General features: G+C 43.5%; 2 protein-coding genes across 3 annotated transcripts; one reads left to right on the forward strand and one right to left on the reverse strand.

The window, feature by feature from the left end:
* Positions 1-646: 646 nt before the first annotated feature.
* KARS1 (lysyl-tRNA synthetase 1) lies at positions 647-16396 on the reverse strand. Of its 2 annotated transcripts, XM_025860541.2 has the most exons (15): positions 16239-16353; positions 13103-13282; positions 11315-11474; positions 10182-10347; positions 7542-7635; positions 6795-6981; positions 6583-6708; positions 5355-5474; positions 4219-4381; positions 3937-4110; positions 3691-3776; positions 3274-3359; positions 2526-2652; positions 1667-1810; positions 647-932 (listed from the first exon to the last, which is right to left on the reverse strand). In XM_025860541.2, the coding sequence occupies exons 2-15, from the start codon at positions 13246-13248 to the stop codon at positions 834-836; spliced, it is 1878 nt and encodes a 625-aa protein (XP_025716326.1). In that variant the 5' UTR covers positions 13249-13282; positions 16239-16353; the 3' UTR covers positions 647-833. The 2 variants fall into 2 exon arrangements, with proteins under 2 accessions (XP_025716326.1, XP_025716327.1); XM_025860542.2 differs by lacking the exon at positions 13103-13282 and having other exon boundaries at positions 16239-16396.
* Positions 16397-16420: 24 nt separating this feature from the next.
* Positions 16421-25117, forward strand: TERF2IP (TERF2 interacting protein). The gene is made up of 3 exons (XM_025860543.2): positions 16421-17206; positions 21728-21852; positions 23867-25117. The coding sequence occupies exons 1-3, from the start codon at positions 16534-16536 to the stop codon at positions 24269-24271; spliced, it is 1203 nt and encodes a 400-aa protein (XP_025716328.1). The 5' UTR covers positions 16421-16533; the 3' UTR covers positions 24272-25117.
* Positions 25118-25363: the final 246 nt, after the last annotated feature.

Below are 25363 nucleotides of genomic sequence, written 5' to 3' on the forward strand. Positions count from 1 at the left end.
GGTTAAGCCACTGCCTTCGGCTCAGGTCATGATCCTGGAGTCCCGGGATCGAGTCCCGCATCGGGCTCCCTGCTCAGCGGGGAGTCTGCTTCTCCCTCCGACCCTCTCCCCTCTCGTGCTATCTTTCATTCTCTCTCTCAAATAAATAAAATCTTTAAAAAAATAAAATAAAAAAAAAATGCAGTCCGCTAGTCCGGCTCACCCTTCTCTCCCCAGATGTCTCCAGATCTCTATTTAAATGTCACCTAAAAGTTTTCCCTGATCACATATTTAAAATAGCACTGTCCCCCATCTACCTCCTTCTAGAATAGCACCTCTGTCCCCTCACCCCCCTTTTTTTTATTATGTACCAGAAATATGTATTTAGTTGTTTCTTGTGTGGTTGCCCTCAACCCCTAAACAAATACAAGTTCCACAAAAGCAGGGACTTGGCTTTTGGAAGGCAGCTATGCTCACCACTATACCACCAACGCAGGGACTTGGCTTTTGTTCACTGCTCTCCCCAACCCCCCAGCACAATGCCTGACACAGAGCAGACATCAATATAAATTTGGTGAATGAATAAAGTATAATCCTAAACATCCCCTACGCCAATTGTCTGAGTAGAAGTTGACGCTCCACGGTAAACACAGTCATGAGACGCAAGTGGAGACAAATGGTTTATTTGGGAACAAGAAGTAAAAAGGAATTTTTAATTCCTCTTCTCTCTTCTGGTGGCCGAACCGAACCGTGAACGTCAAATGGAAAGTAACACACAAGAATTCCTCTGCGGTCCTTGAACTTGTGCAGAAATGCAGAGAGGCCTGAGTTACACGACTTGCAACGATGGTTTTCTAGACAGAAGTGCCAGCTGTTGTGCTTTCTAAGGTATCAGCGGGGGCTCCGCTCTCTTTCTTGTCTTCGGGTTTCATGGCAGGAAACAGAAGTACTTCCTATAGGAGAGAAAATGCACTTTGAAGAAAGCAGCATGCTCTTTTTCACAGCTATCCACCCATTCTTTTTGCTTCCGGTTATTGTTGCCACCCAGATCCAGAGATCTGGGTTTTTTTTTTTTAAAGATTTTATTTATTTATTTGAGAGAGAGAGAATGAGAGAGAGAGAAAGCACATGAGGGGGGGAAGGGTCAGAGGGAGAAGCAGACTCCCTGCTGAGCAGGGAGCCCGATGCGGGACTCGATCCAGGGACTCCAGGATCATGACCTGAGCCGAAGGCAGTCGCCCAACCAACTGAGCCACCCAGGCGCCCGAGATCTGGGTTTTTACTTCAACTCAGTCCTTCTCAATTATAGAGGATGGAAAAGAATGAGTGAACACAGAGCTTCTCTGACAGTAGGACTTCCCTATCTATAACAACGGGAATAAGAACAGCGTCTATGCCTCACAGGGCTGACTTAAGTTACATCAGAACGCACGCAGAGGGCTTTAGTGTGTTCCTTGGATCCTCAAGAAATGCAAATGACAAGTATTCTTTCTGTCAGGTAGAAAACTCCCCAAATCCCACCGTATCAGATGCCCTGACTGCTCTCCTGTGGAATCGTTTGTAACTGCTCTGCCTGCTCCTCCGTCCAGCCCAAAGCCCCTTCTCTTCTTTCTTTTCCAGGCCTGCCCCACCCCGCCTCCAACAGCAGAGCTCCTGGGGGCAGTGCACGCTGGAGGGCTGCCAATACCTTGATGTTATTGGAGTCTGTGAGAAACATGGTGATGCGGTCGATGCCCATGCCCCAGCCAGCCGTGGGGGGCAGCCCGTATTCCAGGGCAGTGCAGAAGTTCTCATCTATGAACATGGCCTCATCGTCGCCAGCAGCCTTGGCCTACAAAGAGAACCAAACAGTGACACTGTTCCAGGCTGCGCGGTCTCTCAGGGTCTGAATGGGCACGTCGGCACATTCAGGGATAATTGTTCTGGGAATGCTCTGGACACCCAGCACGTCTTGGGAACTGGTTTCCCAGTAACTTTGGGATGGAGCCATTTCTTTCAAAGACCAGGTCAGGGCCGGTAAGCCCCACTTCACAACACACGAGACTTTCTCTGTGAGATGGAAACACCTCCAACTGCCCTAAGCTCTGTGAGTCCAGTGAGACTGATTTTCGGAGACTGAGGATTCCCAGGAGTCTTTCCCTCATTTCCTGAAGCTACCCATCCGTGGCAGTGCTGGTGCAGGCAGCCGGTGGGGGCTTTGTCCTCATTAATCTGCCTCTCACCCCAAAGCCACCTTAATATATGTATCATTTAAGAAAAATGATGTTCTCATTAGGCAAATGTATTTTCAAGGCAAGCATCACACTCCCCACACAGATATGATCATGCCTAAGCTCCTCTATGTGGAAACTCTAGAGCCCAAACCAGCCAAGTTCTCCATCTTGAACTGTGACTTCCTCCAGTGAAGGCTGTGGCTTTACCCTTCATTTCTGTTGAAGCCACCCAGAGATGCAGACAATGACAGAGACCAGGGTTCAGGCCAACATTGTCTAGCAAGTGCGCACATGAGGAAACAGCTACCTCTGCCTCCCAACCCCCTTCCTGACCTTGGCCTGTTCTTCAAACAGCTGCCGCTGCCGCACAGGGTCGTTGAGCTCGGTGTAGGCATTGCATATTTCCTTCTTCATGACAAACAGCTCAAAGCGCTCAGTCAGACCCTCTTTAGAGCGGTGCCTGGTGACAAGAGACCAAAGGGGAGGCTGATTACACAGGTGCACTAGTAACATCTGCTACAAACACAAGAGTTCCTAAATTCCAGTTGATTCCTAAGTGTTGCGAATTGAGACCTGAGGCCCAGATGCATTCTAGCACCAAATCATTTGGTCCGGTGGTGAGGAGGATGAGAAACATGGAAGCTTCAATCATCTTCCCAACACACCTGTGTGGAAGATGGGTGCACTGAACCATACCTCCTGTATTCATGCCCTTCTGTGCCCTGTCATGTGGACTCCGGGCTGCCCATAGCACTTGCTTTGGCCATGGGGACATCAGAAGCTTGCTATGTGTTTGCAACCTGGGGTTTATTCTTCTGGAACCTGGCCACTGGGTAAGGAAGCCCAGGCTACACTGCCAGAGGCCACATGAAGAGGCTCTGGAGGATGAGAACCCATGTGGAGAAGACACAAGGTGCCTGAGTTCCCAGTTACAGCCACTTGAGTTACCCTAGCTACCACTTTGTATAGCAGAAAGACTACCCAATGAACCCACAAACTTTTGAAAATTGTTGATTTGTGCCACTAAATTCTGAAGTTGTTATGCAGTAATAAGTAACTGAAATACCCTATTTTATCTTACCATTTAGCCAAAGGGCTCATTATCTGCGGGTGATCACAGATGAATGTAGGATTGATGCATGTCGTTTCTAGGAACTCCCCGACAAGCTTAAGGAAAAAGGAAAGCAGAACTAGAGATCCTTTCTGAATGGCATTTGTCCCAGTCTTGGTGGAGGACTCCTACCAACTACCTGCTGCTACTGGGATTTATCTCAAGCCTCTCCATGGCTGGTAAGGTTTAACTCAGATTACATAGCTACTTGGCACAGAGCTTAGTACAGCAAGAGTTCAAAACTTGTTAATTCTCTTATTTCTCTCCTGAGGGCTTTCCTAAGAGGCTGTAGAAGTTAGTGCTGCACAGTGGAGTTCATCTTCATAGGGAGCAGGGGGCTGGTTACCACAGGATGAGGGCAAGTACTTGAAGAGCATGGTCGGTCACCTTATCAAGGAGCCTGGCTGTGGTCCGAGGTGGAGGACATTCAACAGCTCTTGCCACACAGATGTCATCAAGAATTTTGCGAGTTTCTGTTAATATAAATGTACAAGTTAGGACAGACAACATTATATTACCCCAATTAAAAAGTATATAAAAAAAAAATAGTGTGGGAAATTCTAGCCCTGACCTCATCTAATTCAGGGCCAAACAGGAAGGAGGCCTGTTCCGTGGAGGCAAGCATCACTTTACCTTCAGTTTCAAAGAGCCTGGTTTCTGGCAGCTTCACCCCCAAGGCCTTTTCAAGCTCGTCTACCATGCTGATTCTCCGGAAAGGGGGGGTGAAGTCAATCTCATAGGCTTCGCCCTCTGGGCCATCTGGATGGTAGGTGACCTTGTAACTGCCTGTAATGTGCTTCACCATCCCTGGGAAAGAAATCTGTCATTTAAAGAGGACCCACAGGAAGTCCTCCCGAAAGCAGCAAACCAGCCCTTCAGACACGTGTGAAAGACAAAGGAAACAGGAGAGGTCACCTGAAATCATCTTCTCTGTGATTTCCATGAGATCATGATAATCTGCATAGGCCATGTAGAACTCACAGGTGGTGAACTCAGGATTGTGAGTCAAATCAATTCCTTCATTTCGGAACTGGCGTCCAATTTCATAAACCCGGTCAATGCCACCAACCACCAGTATCTAGTAACACATGGCCAAGGTCATGGCAACTAATTTTAATGACTCTGGAAAGTTTGTCTACAAAAGCTAATTTAGTTTTCATAGCTCACCCATGTTTTCAGGTCTCCACCCAAATGCTGAGTACCCTACTCTCTTTAGACCTTTGTAGTGGACAGTCATCATTCATTTTGGTTGCTCAGGACCTCTGAATACTCTTCCTCTGTTGGGAAAGTACTTCCTCTTGTGAGTGTGAGGCTCGCCACGAAGTCTCTCTTGGGGTTAGGATGCAGGCATGTAACCCAAGCTCCCCACCAGTCAGACACACCCATGCAACTTTTGAAAGCTATTGAAAAAAGATGTATTACAGAAGTCCTAATGGCAATGACCTGTGCCTAGAGCCAGGATTATGAGCTATGTTAGCTGTCCCTAGTGGAAAAGATCCAGGTTCTCCATGGGAACAGCCCAGACAGGCCTGAGAATCATTTCCTAGTCCTATGGTCTCCAAGCCTGAATCTCTGATCCTCCCAGCTCCTGGGAATTGTAAGCTTCCTTATATATTTGTACACATTCTTCTTGTGCTTCAACTAGTTATAACAGCTTCTGTTGTCTACAAGGATTTTAAGTGACAGACTTCGGTATTTACTCTGATCGTTTATAATGTTTATTGTCAAGTTCTAGACAGAGATCAAGCTTTTCTATAAAAGACTAAAATCAGATTTAATCCAAGGAGAACTATAAACTTAAAATAGGAGAACCAAAGCAGGTTAGGAGGAGCTGTACACCTGGGAAAGACAATCTCTTTGCCCTCTGACCTGTAATGCTCTACTGATCTTGTAGAGAACTTCTGGGAGTGTAACACTCACAGGACTGGCAGATTAGAATACTCTCCTGGCTGTTCTACCCTCACTGTTCCTCTTATTTCTAACTGCACCTACCTAGCCAGTGGATTTCCAGCCTTCTGCTTCAAGGAAAAGGGCATCCTCTTACTGATTACCTTATGGTAGAGTTCTGGAGCAATTCTCATGTATAAATTCATGTCCAGCTCATTGTGGTAGGTGATGAAAGGCTTGGCCACAGCTCCTCCTGGGATGACGTTCATCATGGGAGTTTCAATCTAAACGACAGGGAGAAACATTTAATCTTCAGACAGAGGGCCTCAAAACAGAGGCCTTGGGGCTAACTCAGGTTTTGCATGGCTATGTTCTAAGCCTGTTATACCCCCAAATGAAAGTTAAGTCTAATAGTCACGTGCAGGTGCTTGACAAAAAAGTAGAGATGACCTAATTTTCTAGAAGCATCTCAATTTCTATTAATACCAAACACCATTAATTTAGTACCATAAATTTTCACAAGCTATAAATTAAATTTTTTTCAAAGATTTTATTTATTTGAGAGAGTGCGCGAGAGAGCAAGCACGAGCAGCAGGGAGAGGGAGAAGCAGGCTCCCCACTGAGCAGGGAGCCCGACGTGGGACTCGATCCCAGGACCCGGGATCGTGACCTGAGCCAAAGGCAGATGCTTAACTGACTAAGCCACCCAGGTGCCCATAAATTAAATTTTTAATAAACACTGTAAGTTGGAATGCTTATATCCTTTGACTTAGTTATTACAGACATGCAAAAGACTCCAGAATATACTGGGGGGGGGGGAACATCAGGTCCATTAGAATACATAGAGTGTGACCTCATTTATGTTTAAAGCAAAAAATAAAACCCTTCTAAAACATTTGCACACACACCTCATCTGCAACAAGCTCAAGTATATAGGTATATATGCATAGCAAGTGGTGTGGGAGGATACATATCAAACTCTAGTTTGGGGAAGGTAGTTGGGAGATATGAAAGGACACTTTCAGTTTTGTTTCAGTTTCTTTGAATGTGTTTTACAATAACATGCGTTTACTTTTCCTATACAATTAAAACCTATTTTTTTTTTAATGCTACAAAAAAGCAAAATGAGTTGGTAACACACTGAACGTGGTGGCATCATTAGTGTGCAGACGGCCCTATATTTTGTCCGTTATCTCAGAATTCAGGTCCTGCCTTCTTAATCAGGGCACTAAAAAAGCAAGGTGGAACAAAGACACTAGGAAGAAAGGGGTCTTTTCATTGAGTATGAACAATATGGACACAGGACATGGAAAGGGGAAGAGAAAGAATAGTTAGAGGCAGACTAACTATAAGGCAGCTAGCTCATTGTGTCAGGTAAGAATTCTCCCTCACCTCTAGGAATCCCAACTCATCCAAGAAACTCCTTATATATGTGATGATCTTAGAGCGGATGATAAATTTCTGCCTCACAAAGTCATTCAGGATCAAGTCCAAGTATCTCTGACGATACCGTGTTTCCTAAACCAAAAGCAACAGACAGAAATCACTGCTAAGTCTGATCCAATGCCACCATAAATCACAGTGAGGAGGCCACAAGAGCTCACCTTGTCTTTGAGGCCAAAGTGGAGATGAGGTAACATATGCAAGCAAGGAGACAGCAGTGTGATCTCATAGGGAATGATGCTCAGCTCACCCTTCTTGGTTTTCCCAGGATTCCCCTGAACTCCAATTATGTCTCCCCGACGCAGTTTGTTATTGATGTGAATAAATTCTTCTTCTGATTTATAATTCCTGAAAGTAAAATGTACTTCGATATACAATATTCCAAATTAAAACTGACCACTGGTTTAGTTTTTTTTTTTTTAAGATTTTATTTATTTATTTTTAGAGAGAGAGTGCACAAGTGGGGGGAAGGGGAGAGGAACAGAGGGAATTTCAAGTAGACTCGTGCTGAGCACAGAGCCCCATGCAGGGCTCTATCTCATGACCTGAGCTGAAATCAACAGTTGGATGCTTAACTGACCCCATCCCCCACTAGTTTAGTTTTTAAAACTGACCTCTGGAATCTTCACCAAACTGCTGATGCCTAGTGTGCACCTGAGAAGAATCTTATATTCTTCTGTCAACTGCTCAAGTGTTATCCTCCACCTTTAACTGCTGAACAACCCGAGAGCAGTTGTTACTCTCTAGGTGACCAGATGGGCTTTTTATTCTCCATTCAGCCTTAATCAACCCTACCCAACTTTTTAACTTTAAATACAACAGGAAAGGGAGAGCACATGGGCCTTTGTCCTCAACCATGTTGCTATGGGCCAATCTAGAAAGGCCTGCAATGGGTTATTTCTACATACCTGGAATTGGCCATGACTTGCAACTTGACCCCCTCTCCTCTAAGATCATAGAAGATGAGCTTTCCCCCAGAAGCTCTTTTGGCGTGTATCCTACCTAAAAAAAGAATAACAAAAATACTGACCAACAGAACCGGAAGCCATTTCATGATATCAGTGCTAAAAAAGTTCCCTCTGCATTGTTTATGTTTGGGTACAGTGTCCTATGACCACAGACCAGAACAATTTGATTTTAGCCTGAGAGCTGAACCCAGTATTTTTCTTCATGGCAACAATCCTTATTAAATCAGTTAAAAATGAGCAGGAAGACCTGACTCCTGGAAAATGGCTGTGTTGGTGGCAGCATAGTTTCTGGATCTAACTCAATGCTCACATAAAAATAGAAAGCACAACTAGACAAGCAAGGCCAGAAAGCTATGGATAAAATTTACAACAAAATTATGTGGGAAGATATTCCCATGAATCCCCAAATATGAGCCATGGGGTAGACCAACAAGAACCCTAAGACCTCCATATAGGAAAAAGCTGTAGGGAGCAATGAGGTATCTGATGGGTCTGAGAACTGGAAATTTCCAAAATGGCCATAGACAGTCACTGGAAAATGTGGCAGCTAACTGGAGGATGGCAGCTAAACCCAGAAGGGGATTTGCTCTGCCACATGGGTGAGCATAGCGGGCTGGGGCTGCACAAAGTCTAAATGAGCTGACGCCCTTCAGGGTAGCCCCAGGAATCTGCTAAATTTAACAGCCGGGGCTCCCTTCTAGGGCAAGGCCCACAAAACTGGAAAAGACCAGGAAAACACAGATAAAGGAAAGAGAAGGTCCAACAAAAGTGAGGAAGGGGAAGAGAGACTGGAAATCTCAGGAAGCAAGCTGCTTTAATTCTGAACACTGAACAATAGAAGAGTGAGCTCAGTGAAGCTGGAAAAGCTATCTAAACTAAGCTTCCTTTTAACATTCAGGAAAACTAATTTCACATAAAAATAAGCAAGATATAAGCATTGAGGTCAAATATCAGTTATTAAATAAAAAAGCACTTGGGACAGACATGCTCAGAAAAAAAACAATTCTATCTCACAGTGAGCTGAAAGACATTAAGAAAATGACATGAAACAAAAAACCCCACAAATTAGAATCATTGAAAAACTAAGAAATGAAGTGACACATGAAAAAATCAGAAAAAGTAAAAAATCATTTCAGAAATGAAGACTAAACTAGAAAAAAATAAGAGTGAATACAATAATGTTTTAAAAGAAACCAAGTGGGGAAAAAGAATAAAATTTAAGTCAAAGTATAAAGAAAGAGATAAAAAGGGTTTGAAAAAAGTGACAAATATCGAAAAGGGAAGATCCAACATATAGATACAAGGAGTCCCAAAAGAAAACCAAAGCAAGAAACAGAATACAAAAGAAAATTATATTCAAGAAAAATTTCCTAGAAGACTTGAAAATACATATTTGAAGGGCACACTGTGTACCTGAGAATACTGACTCAGAGTGAGTAACATCAAGACACTTTTTTTTTTTTAAAAGATTTTATTTACTTATTTCACAGAGAGATACACAGCCAGAGAGGGAGCACGAGCAGGGGGGAGTGGCAGAGGGAGAAGCAGGCTTCCCGCAGAGCAGGGAGCCCAATGCAGGGCTTGATCCCCAGGACCCTGGGACCATGACCTGAGCCGAAGGCAGATGCTTAACGACTGAGCCACCCAGGCGCCCCTAAGACACGTTTTAGTAAAATTACTAGGCTTGAACCTTTGGGCCTCTACGTATTGGCAGAGATTCTCTTTGGGTAGTTGGAATTACGGGTAATTAAATTTTTCTCTCTGCTTCTTTGAATGTTCTAAATTTTCTACCATTAATAGTTTCAGTATTTTTTGGGGAGGGGGCAAAGACGACAGATTTTTTTAAAAAAAGATTTTATTTATTTAAGAGAGAGAGTGCGTGAGCACACAGGTAAGTAGGGGGAGGAGCAGAGATAGGCAGAATCTCCAGGAGACTCTGTGCTGAGCACAGAGCATGACACAGGGCTCAATCCCAGGACCCTGAAATCATGACCTGAGCCGAAACTGAGAGTCAGATGCTCAACTGACTGAGCCACCCAGGCACCCAAAGACATTTTTTTAGAGTAACCTCTATGCCCAAAGTGGGGCTTGAACTCACAACCCCAAGATCAAGAGTTGCATGCTCTATGGACTGAGCCTGCCAGGCACCCCAGATTTTTTTTTTAATTAAGGAAAAGATCCCATGCAAGATACTAGAACTCCAAGATAACCATGTTCTAGAAATATAGCCTCAGTGCAAAACATCCTTAGGCCACAGGTGGGAATTTTTAGGAGCATGCAGCCATGGCTCCCACTGGTAAAAGTCCTCCTAAAGGACTATGAACTAGCAGCAGCATCAGCTCAGGAGTTCCCCTCAGAGAATGCCCTTTCCTCTGCAGCATCACCTCATCCGGAATACAATCTCATGTTTTAGGGCTGCTCTACTTCTTTCTGTGAATGAAATGGATCAGCCCTGTCCCTTGTTAAGTAGTAGCCTCAGACACAGACTACTTGAAAGCAAGACCAACTCAGACCTTCCTTTGTGCTCCTGTAGAGGCCTGTGCTGTGGGAGCACAGCAAACTGCCAGGGAGTCCTCCTACCTGCCACCTTTAAGGTGATGTCAGTCAGGTGATCCCCAGGCTGCAGGTGACTGTATTCTTGGATGAAATGTGTGAGCGAGATGTCAACGTGGAACTTGTGTGGGTACGGGTCTTCCCCATTGATCTTCAGTTGGTGGATTGCTTGGCTGCGGATCTTGAAGTATTGCTATTGGGGAAAGGGGGGAAAAGCCTTTGAGCAGTTGAACCTGGTCAGACCAGTGGGCCAAGGAGCAGAGTACTGCATTCTGCCCCAGAGTGACTCTAATACATTGAGGTTTCCTTAACTGAGCCCTCCACACCTTTGAAATCCCAATATTTGATACGGAGTGAGATGTGCACTTAAACTATACATGGTGGCCAAATTCATAGGTGGAAATGAAGGCCAGAACTCTGAAATGCAAGATTTAGTAAAAAGAAAAATTGGAATTCTACCTAAAATAAGTTTAATTTATACAGGTGGCCTTGGTTAGCACTTTTGTGGACACATCTGCATGGTGAGTTACTTATCTTTTTTCCTACTTTCCTACCTCTGGCTACACATTAAGACTTTTCCCCAAGACTGGCCTCTGGGGCCTGGAGGATGTAAAAAGGGAATATTCTAAGGCGGGGTCAGCACACTTTTTCCGATGCAACCACTCAACTCTGCTGCTGTTATGTGAAAGCACCCTTAGACCTACATAAACAAATGGGCATAGCTGTGCTCCAATACTATTTTATTTTCAAAACCAGGGAGGAGGGATGAGATGAAAGACAAGGGAAAGTGGATCTGGCCTAAAGACTACAGTTTGCTAATCTCTGGTCCAAGGTAAACCCTAGCCAATCTTTAGGGAGATACCTTTTCTGGATTTGCTGTAAGGCTCAGCTAGTTTCAGGGGAGATTAATCAATCACTTGGAAGTCCCAGATTCTCCCAAATGGCTGTTGAGAGTTGATGAGGAAAATGCTCATGGCCTGTGCCTTTTACCAGATGGAGTAGCAGCCTACCCCCAGCCCCCATCCATTTAGAGCAACCCAGGGCTGACTGCGTGTTCCAGTTCCTATTTATCTTCTTAGTTACCGGTCCCAAGGAATTGGCCTTAAGCCTCATCAGAATCTTCCCCATGCCCAGCCAGAGTGGTGGTCCAGGGGACTCACATTTGGGTCCAGATTCTCCTCCTCAGCACCCACACCATTGTCAGTGGTGTGGTTGGTGGCAGCAGCTGTGGCCTGGCTTAGCTGTTTTTCACTGAGCTCCTTCTGCTTGGCCTCCTTCTCTGCTATTTTCTTCTCGGCTTTCAGGCGTCTCTTTAGCTCACTGTCGGGAAGATGCAAATGTTCAATGTGACAGTTGCCTGAAGAGTACTCTACTATGTTCGGTCCCATAACTACTTATCAAAAATATGAACAGCCTGGGGGGAAATGCTCTTGCCTGGTTCTACACCCCTACTTTTAGTCTCTTAGTCAACTCTATAGGTGAATTAAGACAAAGGAAAAGTAAGCTTAGAATAAATATGTGAAAAATCTTTCTCAGCCTTGGCTTTCCAGTGTGAGATCCCAACTAAAATCAAGATACCCCAGGACAAAGAAAAACCAAAACAGGCAACATCTCCAGCTCTGTCTGCCATCCCTCTCCTACAGCTCTCCAAGGAGTGGGTTAGTTTGGGGTAGGACAGGGTGGGGGAGAGGTGGCTTTTAAGAGTTCAAGGAGACACATCACTGACAATCCTTCCCTCAGCACTGGTCAATACATGGACAATGGCCTTCAGTATTGGTCTGCCTACTGGAGCTTGATTCTGACAACAAACTGGGCAGAACGGTGTATAAACCAGCATAGAGTAGGGCATAATATAACATCTTTAGAGTCGGACTGCCTAGGACTAAATTCTGACACAGCTGTCTAGCAATTATAGGACCTTGGACAAGTGACTTCTCCCCATCTATAAATGGAAATAACAGAAGACACTCCCTTCCCCAAATATTATGAGGACCGAGATGACTCTGCCCTTAGCATTTAGTAAACACGCAAATGTGAGCTATCGTAGGTACCTTTCCCTATCTTAACCACTTCATTCTCTGCACCCAGGACAGAAATCTTAGATTTGGATACATTTCTGGTCAAATCCCTTACTATCTACACTCTGATCTGAAATCTTGGTATCTGAACCCAGAAACCAAACAGATTTGCATAGAGGATATCCTCAGTATCCAAACAGAATTGGTCATTCAATCAAACCACCAATGTTTATCAAGTATTCTATAAAACCATGGCAAATGATACCAAGTCATGCTTGCATATTATCTGGCTTTCGGGCACATTCTTAATTTTCAGTATGAATTTAGAGTAAGTCAATTAAAAAAAATAAAGTGATGATTTGAAATAACCATTTTTAAGTAAGAAGACTGACTCCGAGGGCTTCAAAGTAGGTGTCTCTGGATGTAATCTGTCTTATAATAGTTGTGAAGGCAAACATTCCAGAACTGTATGATAGGCCTACTGTGCTGTATGTAATTCAGTCAGTATGCACTGGAGCCCATTTGTTTTTTTCCTAGCATTAACATAAAAAAACCTGTTTTTTTCCATTCTACTAGGTGTTGTTCTTTAAATCAAATTAATCCTAAGGAAAAATCCAAAAAGGTCGTAGAGATAGAACAAAGACTGGAAACCAAATTAATCTCAGGAGCAAACCAAGTCCAGAAAGACAAGAAAGGGAAAATAACGTTTGTTCTCAGCACTGTTCTAGTATAAGATCTACAAGTCACCTCAAGGATCTAGAGTGAGAATCTGTATTAAAGAAAAAATGAGAAACAACTATTGGTTTTCATTGTGGAGCTCTGTTTCCTTGGTAACAAGTCCAAAGACTTAGCCAGAGGCTTAACAGATAAGGACCTAAGTAAGGGAAGGATTTTTGCTCCCATAGCAACAACAAAGGTAAGGGCACCAACCTTCTTTTATCAGAAAGTGGCTTGTCCTTGTGAAGCGCTGTGAAAGGAGCAAGTTGATACAGTCGCAGCTCCCTCTGCCCCCACTGTGCCCAGGAGGTTTGGCGCAGGGACCCCCTAACAAGCCTTACAGCAGCTTGCGTCAACATGGCAGAACACCCCGGAACTAAAGATTACCACCACCTAACAGGAAACAGAGATGTGGTGTCAGATGGGACAAAACAGTATATACACACCCAACCAGCACTCCTACTCTTATGGGTGTGGGGCAGGGGGAGGTTGCACAACCTTTAAGTGTTCCACTAAAGACCCTCTTAACTGACAACAACCCTATAACACTCACTATGCTGCAACTCTGACAATGTTCTGTCCTTGCTATGGTAAAAAGGTACATATCTGGGTCAAAACTCAAGAGCAAGGCAATCAACAGTTTATAGGTAGAAATGATCACAACGATCCAGAAAATAGGGAGACGGGACCAGAAGCAGTGTTTCTGAAGCCTCTGACATGTGGCTTCTCTCTTGGAGATTAAATACCTGGCCACAAAGATGGCAATGGGAAGCATAAGAAATGTCACTGTCAATTGCAAACACTAGATGAAGCTAAAAGCAAGCCACACAAAAGCACCTGAGTCAAAGATAAGATTTGTTTGAGCTCTAGGAACAAAAAGAAAGTAGAATTTCAGGAAGGATCCTGGACTACGTTAATTTGACTTTTCATTTGGAAATGAGTCACTTGGCAGGCAGCCCATTTGTTTTAAAACTTGTTGAAAATAACTGGCATAACATGGTGCTCACTAAAGATGCAGACTGAGGAAGTCCCAAGAACAATTAAGATACAGAAGGAAATGTTAATCATTAAAAAAATTATTTTAGCCCCTTGGTCACTAGAGGAATATACATCAACAGATTTTTTTTAAGACAATGTGAGGAGGTAAGGTGGAGGCAGCGTAAAGAGCATGGGCTGTGGAGTTCTGGACTTGGTTTTAGATCTCTGCTCCAGAGCCTGAATCAGTGACAGACCACACTTTAGGTATGCACACTTTAGCAATCCATTTAGTCACTCAGAGCCTGTTTATTAATTTGAAAAATGGACATTAATACTTTCCTTGCCAGGTTATTCTTGAGATTAGAAAGTTTATATAGTTCTAGCATAGTGTCTGACACATAAAACCTGCTTTTAAAAAGTGGTAGCTCTACTTAATCTAGGGGAGGTCAGTAGAAAGGAATTAGCCAAATTTCTCCTAAGCAAGGAGGCATTTATGACTTACAACCCTTAAATTCAATTACAGTTGACCTTTAAACAACATGGATTTTTGGGGCGCCTGGGTGGCTCAGTCGTTAAGCGTCTGCCTTCGGCTCAGGTCATGATCCCAGGATCCTGGGATCGAGTCCCACACCGGGCTCCCTGCTCAGCGGGAAGCCTGCTTCTCCCTCTCCCACTCCCCCTGCTGTGTTCCTGCTCTCTCTCTCTGTCAAATAAGTAAATAATAAAAAAAATCTTTAAATAAACAACATGGGTTTTAACTGTGCAGGGTCCATTTATATGCAGATTTTTGTGGGGGGAATAAATACAGTATAGCATTGTAAATACATTTTCTCTTATGATTTTTTTTTAAAAAGATTCTATTTATTTATTTGACAGAAAGAGACACAGCGAGAGAGGGAACACAAGCAGGGGGAGTGGGAGCGGGAGAAGCAGACTCCCCTCCGAGCAGGGAGCCTGATGCGGGGCTCGATCCCAGGACCCTGGGACCTTGACCTGAGCTGAAGGCAGACGCTTAACGACTGAGCCACCCAGGCGCCCCATCTTATGATTCTCTCTCTCTCTTTTTTTTTTTAAAGATTTTATTTATTTATTTGACAGAGACAGCGAGAGCAGGAACACAAGCAGGGGGAGTGGGAAAGGGAGAAGCAGGCTTCCCGCGGAGCAGGGAGCCCGATGTGGGACTCGATCCCAGGACCCTGGGATCATGACCTGAGCCAAAGGCAGACGCTTAACGACTGAGCCACCCAGGTGCCCCCATCTTATGATTCTCTATAAAAAACATTTTTTTCTGTTGCTTTACTGTAAGAATACAGTATATACGTAACATACAAAACACATGTTAATCAACTGTTTATGTTATTGAAAAGCTTCCAGTCAACAGTTGGTTATTCAATTTTGGGGGAGTCAAAAGTTACACTTGAACTTTCCATTATATGGGAGATGGTGCCCCTAACCTCTGAGTTACTCAAGGGTCAACTATACTGATGTAACAGATCAAAGTCCAAGCGATTTTCCCATATTCCATCCGGGTTCAGCAAAAGAACTGAGCCTCAATGCACTAAAGCAGCCATTATTTGTAATGAATTAACTTTTCTCCTAGGCATCTGGAATGGTACTAGTTATGCACTATCCTTGGGAGTACTGAGAAAACAAATCATTGCCTGTGTTCTGTGCTTCAACTGCAGAACCCTCATTGAGAGGGAATATGTTATATATGCCCAAGAATGCAGGACATAACCAATTAACGGAAGACTAACCTTGATGTATTTATTTTTATCTTCACACTCCAACGATTTGGGGTGGTTAACAAAGATCTATCCAGCAGTGCTCCAAAGCGCAGCTTTAGTGTAACGGCTGAATCATACACCCTACTGTTAGACTTCGGTCATGCACTCAATACTCACAGATCCTTTAAATAACCCATATAAAAAGGTGCACAACAGTTTTAGAAAGGATCCATTTAATACATAAGATTCAGAATAGCCGAGGTGAGGCCAAGGAAAATTTGAAGGTCTTTCCGAAAAGCTCGGGTATTTTAACATTTCTCCAAAGGGAAGCGAGGCGTGGCTCAATAAGGAAAGAACGCATTTTTTCAGACGGAGGGAAGGGAAGGAGTAAGTTTCGTTTTTCTCTAGTCAATTCTCCTTTCTCCTAACTCCAGGAATACGACCACAGGGCTCCGCCAGAGCCGGGCCCCGAGGCAACCTGGGGGATGTAGTTTCGGGGCGCAGCGGCTACGTCCCGGCGTGGCTGTACCCACGACAACAGGCAGGAAGGCCCCAGGCACAGCCGCCTCGGCCGGAGCCTCGAGGCGCTTCCTAGCCTGGACTGTCCGGCCGCAAAGACCTTAATAACTTGCGGCGATACTTACTTTTTGCTCAGTTTTGGCTCGCCGCCGTCCACTTTCACCTCAGCCCCGTGCACCGCAGCCATCTTTCCCGAGGGCCCGACCTAAAAGGGACGAGGGTCGCTTAGTAATTTCCAGGTCACGGCCGGAAGCTCCGCCTCTTCCGAGAGGAGGGGGCGGGCGCTCTTTGCGCGCTGCTGTTGCGCAGGCGCAGGGCGGGGCTTCGTGGCCGCGGCGTAGGGAGCGGTAGTGGGTTCTGTTTTGCTCTGTGCGTCAGAAGCTCGTCTGGGGGCCACTCTTCGGTTACCTGGCGTCAGCTATGGCGGAGGCGATGGATTTGGGCAAAGACCCCAACGGGCTCACCCATTCCTCGACTCTGTTCGTGAGGGAAGATGGCAGTTCCATGTCCTTCTACGTGCGTCCCAGCCCGGCCAAGCGCCGGGTCTCGACGCTCATCCTGCACGGCGGCGGCACCCTGTGCCGGGTGCAGGAACCCGGGGCCGTGCTGCTGGCTCAGCCCGGGGAGGCGGCGGCCGAGGCCTCGGGCGACTTCATTTCCACGCAGTACATCCTGGACTGCGTGGAGCGCAACGAGAGGCTCGACCTGGAGGCCTATCGGTTGGGCTCGGCGGCCGACCAGGCCCCGGAGACGAAGCCCGGTGCCCAGGCCGAGGGGGGCGCCGCCGCCGCGCAGCCAGAGCCGCAGCCGCACGGGGGGCGCATCGCCTTCACGGACGCGGACGACGTGGCCATCTTGACGTACGTGAAGGAAAATGCCCGCTCGCCAAGCTCCGTCACCGGCACCGCCTTGTGGAAGGCGATGGAGAAAAGCTCCCTTACCCAGCATTCGTGGCAGTCCCTGAAGGACCGCTACCTCAAGCACCTGCGGGGCCAGGAGCATAAGTACCTGTTGGGGGACGCCCCAGTGAGCCCTTCGTCCCAGAAACTCAAGCGGAAAGCTGAGCAGGATCCCGAAGCTGCTGATAGCGGGGGTGAGGCCTCTGCCGCGAACGCGGGACCTGCTCTGCACCTGTGCGGGTGGGGGCGGGGCGCCTTCCCCTTTCCGTTAGGCATCCATGTTGGCGCGTCTGGTAGAGTCGCCAGACCTTCCTCCCTCCCCCCGCCCCTAGACATCCGGGTAAAATTGCACCATTTTCTAATCGCACTTCGATATATTTTTCCAGTAACTAGAGAACTGACGTGGTATGATATTCAAAAGGTATAAAAAGTCTATATAGAGATACCCCCCCATCTTACCAACCAGCTACCCAGTTTTCTTCCCCAGAGGCAGTGTGTTGTTAACCAGCTTCTAGGGTGTCTTTTCCAGAAACTCGTTTTAAAAAAATACTTATGTTCAGACAGATTGAGTGTAAGCCTTTTTAAAGGCATGCCAGACCAGTTTATTTTCACGTTTTGGCTTCTATGCGTATTCACAGAAGGTTTCGTCAGTTGGAATGGTCTTCCTGGTCTCGCTCAGGCGAAGTAAGTTTTTAATGCAGTTGAATTGAACGTGGGGATTCAGGTTGGTTAGGACTTAGTGGAAAGCTGTGAAGATGCTTCACTTTTGAAGTAACCGGTATTGAGAGCTTAAACTGACCCTTTTGTTTAAAGAAGCATGCCACCCTCCCTCTCTCCCCCGCCCCTTTCCTTAGGTGGCTGGCTATTCCATATAACATTTCAGGTCTGGGGAGGTAAATCTATTTCTCCTGTTCAGCATGCTTAGTAGGAATTTTGTTTTTGGTAAAAGTGACATTTCAGATTCATTCATTCAACAGATATTTGAGTGCCAGACACTGTTATCCTGCTGGGATATAACAATAAATAAAAGTCCCTGCGGTCATGGAACTTAACATGCTAGCTGGGCAGTGGTAAGTGCTATAGAGAAAAATAAAATCAGGGTAAGGGGTGGGGAGGAGGTTTTTTTACAGGGTGATAAGGGAAGGTCACTCCATAAGCTGATATTTGAGCAGAGACCAAAAGAAAGCAAGCCAGGTGGTTATCTGAGGAGGTGTTTCAGGTAGAGGGAATATTAAGTGCACAGGCCTGGAGGTGGGAATATAGCTGGTGTGTTCTTGGAGCAACAAGGACCAGTGTGGCTAGAATGGAGTAAGCAACAGGGAGAATTTTGGGAGAGAGGACAAGGCTATGTTTATGGGTGAAGTAGATCATGTAGGGCTTTGCGTTTTAAATCGGTAGTGTTGGGACTACAGATAGGCCATTTGGAACTTTGGAGAAAATTAAGCTAGATTCACCCTACTCTAATATTTTGATTATCCGGTATTTAATTGTAAAAATTAAAATCCTAAAATGACTAAGAAGATATGGATGAGGGGTGCCTGGCTGGCTTAGCCGGTAGAGCATGTGACTCTTGATGTCAGGGTTGTAGGTTTGAGCTCTGGCTTGGGTGTAGGGATTACTTAAAAAAAAAAAAAAGAATAGCTTGGGGAAAAAAAGGAAATATGCATGAATATATTTTTAATTTATTTTTCAATTTTTCTAACGTTTATTGATCTTTTTTAAAACCTGGAGTACAAATGGCATACAATATTGGTTTGAAGTATACAACCTAGGGATTCTACATTTGCATACATTGCAAATTGTCACAGTAAGTCTGGTTACTATCTGTCATCATTCAAGTTAATACAATATGTCAATAATAATTGATTTTATTCCCTGTACTGTACATTATATCCCCATGATTTATTTTATACCTCTTAGTAGTTTGTACCTCTTGATCCCCTTCACCCATTTTGCTGCCCTGCACATCCCCATGCCAACCCTCTTCCATCTCTGTTCTCTGTATCTGTGAATTCGGGTTTTGTTTTGTTTGGTGGTTTTTTTTTAGATTCCACTTAAGAGTGAAATCACACGGTATTTGTCTTTCTCTGACTTATTTCAGCAGTATAATATTCTCTAGGTCCATCCATGTTGCAAGTGGCAAGATTTTGTTACTGGTTGTTGTTTTTTTTTTTTAACCCCTGGCTGAGTAGTAGTCCGGTGTGTGAGTGCGAGAGTGTGTGTGTGTGTGTGTGTGTGTGTGTGTGTACGTGTACACACCACATTTTAATCCATTCATCTATTATTGGACACTTGGGTTATTACCATATCTTGGTTTTTGTAAATAATGGTGCAATGAACATTGGGTTGCATATATCTTTTCACATTAGTGTTTTCATTTTCTTCAGATTGATACTCCAAAGTGCTATTGCTGGATCCAGTTCTATTTTTAATTTTTTGAGGAACCTCAGTACCTTTTTCTATAGTGGCTGCACTGATTTACACTCCCACCAACAGTGCACAAGGGTTCCTCTTCTCTACATCTTGTCCAGTACTTGTTATTTCTTCTCTTTTTGATAATAGCCGTTTTGACAGGTATAATGCGATACTTCATTGTAGTTTTCAGTTGCATTTCACTGATGATTAGTGATGTGAGGATCTTTTCATGTGCCCCTCTTGGCCATTTGTATGTTTTCTTTGGAAAAATGTTTTTTCAGATCCTCTGCTTATTTTTTAATTGGACTTTTTTTGTTATTGAGTTGTATGCGTTCTTTATTCTGGGTATTAACCTCTTATTGGATGTATAATTTGCAGATATTTTCTCCCATTCAGTAGGTTGCCTTGAGTATACTTTTTAATATTTGCATGGTGATAGTCCTGAAACCAAAAAGATTAAAAAAATTTTTTATATTTGATTACTTGAAATTAAAAACTTTTCATGGTAAAGTCACAGAGCAAACTGGAAAAATATTCCCAATACATTGCAACATATTTTTCTTAACGTACAAAGAGCTTGCAGAAGTTAGTGAAAGAAAACTAGTAGAACAATGAGCAAAAGAAACGGAACAAGAACTTTCCAGAAAAGGAAATGAATGGCCAATAAATAAATGCAGAATATTGTTATTAAATAAAAATAGACCCCGATCAGAGGATCGATAGAAACCATGCCTGGATTTGACCTATAGAAACTTAAATAACAAATGTGTATGGTGGTATTTTTCAGGGAAGTAAATCAGAACAAGGAAATGTTGTATTTTACTTATCAGATTAGCAAAAATTAACAAAATGGGTAATATCTAAAGATATCTTTTTGGGTAATACATATGTTACATAAAATTTGCCATTTTAACCGTTTTTAAATGTTCAGTTTGGTGGCATTAAGTACATTCACATTGTCATGTAACCATCACCACCATCTGTCTCCAGAACTTTTTCTAAAACTAAAACTCTGTATCCATTAAGCACCGACTCCACTTTGCTCCTTCCCCCAGCCCCTGACAACCACCATTCTCCCTTTTTGTCTTAATGAATTTGATCTGCCTCATGTAACTGGAATCATACATTTGTCCTTTTGTGATTGGCTTATTTCATTTAGCACCGTGTCTTCAGGGTTCATCCATGCTGTAGCGTGTGTCTGAATTTCCTTCCTTTTTAAAGCTGAATAATATTCTGCTGCATGTATAGACCACATTTTGTTTATCTGGTCATCAACGGACACAGGTTGTTTCCATATCTTGTCTGTTGTGAGTAATGCTGCTATGTACTAATATCTGTTTGAGACCCTGGTTTCATTTCTTTTGAGTATATATTCAGAAGTGGAATTTCTGGCTCATAATGGTAATTTTATGTTTAATATTTTGAGGGACCACCATGCTATTTTCCAGTTGTGTATTTTAGTACGGATATAATCGTTGTAACCACCACCTAAATCAGGATACAGAGCAGTTACATCACAAACAACTTTCTCCTGCTGCTCTTTAGTAGTCAGTTCTTGTTAAGTGGAAAAGAGAGCAGAATTAAATCCTCCGAGAACAAAGAGTAAAAGAGAAACTGGAGGTTGCTTAGCTTTAGGAGACCCTCTTTTCTGTAGATGGTATGTAGTGGATTGTGGTGTACCCTCCTCATCTATATTCAGCGGCCTGGAGAGCTGTCTTGCCTAAAGTCTTGTCATCTTAGGATGGCTAGCATTTAGGGACTGATCTATGGGGGAATTTTGTCATGGCTTCCTCACCCCAGCTTGGCCAACTCCAGACTTCCCCATGGTTTCAGCTGAGGCTTTGTTGGAGCTCTTTCACCGCTCAGCTTCTTTCTCTGCCCACTCCTTCTTTCTTCTAACAGGTGTTTTGCCAAGAGTGCACCCTACTAAACACCTGTGTGTTAATCTCCATTTCATAGTCTGCTTCCCAGAGAACCCAATTTGTGGCACAATTTTGTTAATTTGCCCAATTTATAAATACAAAGCAAAAATTGAATGATGCTTGAAGAGTATTTTTATTTTATGTATTAGAACCTAGGAAAAATATCACCACTTGGATAGTGTAACTTTTCATAAGAGTAGAAATTTTTGAACATGCATATCTTATGTTTTTCTTATTCTTCTGATCTAAAACTGATGTCTTCTTATAGAAAAAATGTACAGGCTCACTTCTGGCTAAGAGCTCATAGAGCATGCACTGTATTTTCGGTTTCTGCAAAAGAGTCTAATTCTAATCTGGTGCTCTTCTTCTCTTTAATAGAACCACAGAATAAGAGAACTCCAGACTTACCTGAGGAAGAATATGTAAAGGAAGAGATCAAAGAGAATGATGAAGCAGTAAAAAAGATGCTTGTAGAAGCCACCCGGGAGTTTGAGGAGATTGTGGTATGTTGACTAGATTTAACTTCTTTTCCCTACTTCCATTCTTTTTTAAAATTGGTTATCGCATTTATTCTTTTTGTACACCTAAGGCCCAGCGGGGTAGGGGCAGGGGTGGGGGAGAGGGAGAATGGAAGTGGGACTGATCTTGGTTTCAGGCATGTAGCTTTTAAGTTTTGGTTGGAAAACTTCAGAGGGGGAGGGGGAGAAAAATTGGGGGAATTATTATTTTATTTTTATTAATATTTTATTTTTTTAAAGATTTATTTATTTGTTTGACATAGACACAGCGAGAGAGGGAACACAAGCAGGGGGAGTGGGAGAGGGAGAAGCAGGCTTCCCGCTGAGCGGGGAGCCCGATGTGGGGCTCGATCCCAGGACCCCAGGACCACGACCTGAGCTGAAGGCAGATGCTTAACGACTGAGCCACCCAGGCGCCCCGGGAGAATTATTTTTAAACCATATAGAGCACCCATTTCAAGGACTCTGTTCTCAGTTTAAGGTGTTCAAAATAAGACTGTAGATTTATCTTTTAAAATATTTTAATGCTTCTCAGGAAAATAAATGTAATTTTTAAAAGAGTTTAATAAACAAGTTTAGCTTTTTGTGTACTTAGGGTGGTTTTGGGATTTTTTAATGCTTGCATATTTAGTTGAGCTTCTGATACTCAGTTGGAATCTCATATTTAATCAAAGGTAGAGGGAAAGGTAGGAACTATAAAACAGGAGTAATTTGAAAGAAAGTCCAAATTATATGTCCATATCTTTTCCAAGAAAAAGGATCTTGTAAATTAATTTTTATTATTAACAAAGGAAAATGGTTAGGCCTCATTGTAAAACAGGAAAATAATTTAAAGTTCTGTAATTGATGAGTGAAGGAAGGCAGAAGAATTGGCTGAATTTAGTGATTGTTGCCTTTTGTGGTCCGAGTTCTGTTTTATTTTTTATATTTGGTCTGTTATCCATAAACTTTCAAATGCAAACATGGTCTGCATAGTTCTCTTCTCACATAACATGCTTTGTAATGTGCCTGAATGTAGTACAGCATGGAGGTCCTAGTATGTTTATACAGCTGTGTGTTTTGAGTACTTATGTGAAGGCATCAGTAGGTACAGGGGATGTAGTGATGCTCAAACCAGATATAATTCCTGCCCTTAGGGAGCTTACAATCTGAGAGTGAAGTCAAGCTTTTTTTTTTTTTTTTTAAAGATTTTTATTTATTTATTTGAGAGAATGAGAGAGAGAGCATGAGAGGGGGTTGGGTCAGAGGGAGAAGCAGACTCCCTGCTGAGCAGGGAGCCCGACGCGGGACTCGATCCCAGCACTCCAGGATCATGACCGGAGCCGAAGGCAGTCGCTTAACCAACTGAGCCACCCAGGCGCCCCTGAAGTCAAGCTTTTAACAAATGGTCTAATGAACATGTGTATACATGAAAGTGTATGCGCAAACATGTATTTTTTCATATTTAGTGTAGCTTCTTTTTTTTTTTTTTTTTTAAAGAATTTATTTATTTGACAGAGAGACACAGCGAGAGGGGGAACACAAGCAGGGGGAGTGGGAGAGGGAGAAGCAGGCTCCCTGCCAAACAGGGAGCAGCCCGATGCAGGGCTCGATCCCAGGACCCTGGGATCATGACCTGAGCTGAAGGCAGATGCTCAACAACTGAGACATTTAAGGCGCCCCTTTAGTGTAGCTTCTGATATTCTGTTGGAATACCATAGTTATATGTATACATATATGTGCACATAGAGTACACGTAAGCACATGTATATTCCCCAGCTACACACACACGCACGCACGCACACATGGTCACTCCCCTCTTAACCCAACATATATATGTGTATGTAAACACAGCCAGCACGACTAAGAAGGAGCATTATGGGACTGAAGGGACTGAAGGAAGTTCAGCGTGATTGGGGTGAAAAGGACAAAGGGGGGTGGTAGTTGAGAGTAGATATTGAAAGAGTAAGTGTTTGGGACTTGGTAATTAGGAACTGGTCATATTCATCACTTTCTCTAGGTTGACGAGAGCCCTGATTTTGAAATTCACATAACAATGTGTGATGATGATCCACCCACACCTGAGGAAGACTCTGAGACACAGCCTGATGAGGATGAGGAAGAAGAAGAAGAAGAAAAAGTTTCTCCACCAGAGGTGGGAGCTGCTATTAAGATCATCCGGCAGTTAATGGAAAAGTTTAACTTAGATCTGTCAACAGTAACACAGGCCTTCCTAAAAAATAGTGGCGAGCTGGAGGCTACTTCCTCCTTTTTAGAATCTGGTCAGAGGGCTGATGGGTATCCCATTTGGTCCCGACAGGACGACTTAGATTTGCAAAAAGATGATGAGGATGCCCGAGATGCATTGGTCAAAAAATTTGGTGCTCAGAATGTAGCTCGGAGGATTGAATTCCGAAAGAAATAATTGGCAAGATAATGAGAAAAGAGAAAAGGTGTGGCAGGTGAGGTTTAAAAAAAAAAAAAAAAAGATTTGTGACCATTGAACTTCAGAGATTTTGTACATTGGAACTGACACTTGTCTTCTGACCAATGCTGCCATTGCTCTGTGAATCTTAGATTTTGTAGCCAAGCAGAGTTGTGTAGGAGGCTAAAAATAAAAGACATTGGATATTTTTAGAGCTGTCCCTGGCAGTATCAGCGTGTTTATGAAAGGAAAATCTAAACCAGAGGGAGGTTGGCCTGTGTAGTAGTAATTCTTTTCTGAATGTAACCCTTGCTATATTGTTTCAGGAGCTAGTGACAAAGTCAAAGGAGGGAGATTAGGAGATGGGTCTTTTCAGGCAGCATGAATAAAGAGCTTCCTATCCTTTGGCAGAAGCTCCTCTAGATTGGATAGATTCCAAATCAAGAATCTAGAAATGTGGAAAGTTTTAATTACAAGGCCTTGAACACAGACTTCCTAAACTCTTGCATCCCCTAGTGAGCTCTGATTTCTCAACTGCTTTGAAAATCCCATATTCCCTTTGCTAGCTTACTATTTGGGGACCCTGCTCCTTGGCTGTTCTTTTCTTCCAGTCTTTGTCAGTCATACTTGTGGCACGTGTTTCTTTACCTACCACCCAGTTTTGTTTAAAACATGCAAAACCGTAGAGAGTCTTAAGAACAGTCTTACTCAGTTACTAGTAATGTGTTTTTATTTATTGAAAATAGTTTTGTGGTAAGGATTGTGTTAGATTTACAAATTAGTGAATTGATTCCTCTTTGTTGTGTTGCTTTCATTGTTGAAAATAAAAGAACTTTGAGTCTCCAAGTGTTTTTCTTTGATTGTATTCACAAAACCTTTCAATAGAAAAACCATGAAGGGTTGGACTATTTTTGGCTCTTAATTAGGTCAGTAATGAACAAAGTGGTTTCATTTTAGAACTAGTAGGCTATTAGAAAGATGCTAGTTCTTCTGAATGGAGCAGAGAGAAGATCTGCCTGAATGGAGCAGAGAGAAGATCTGCGTCAAGGACTGTTGAGAGATGGAGTGAACTGCTGAGAGCTGGAGTGGAGA

The sequence above is a fragment of the Callorhinus ursinus genome, unplaced genomic scaffold, assembly GCF_003265705.2.
Source record: "Callorhinus ursinus isolate GAN/ISIS: 27379988/994484 unplaced genomic scaffold, GSC_fseal_2.0 scaffold46, whole genome shotgun sequence".
Classification (NCBI taxonomy): Eukaryota; Metazoa; Chordata; class Mammalia; order Carnivora; family Otariidae; genus Callorhinus; species Callorhinus ursinus.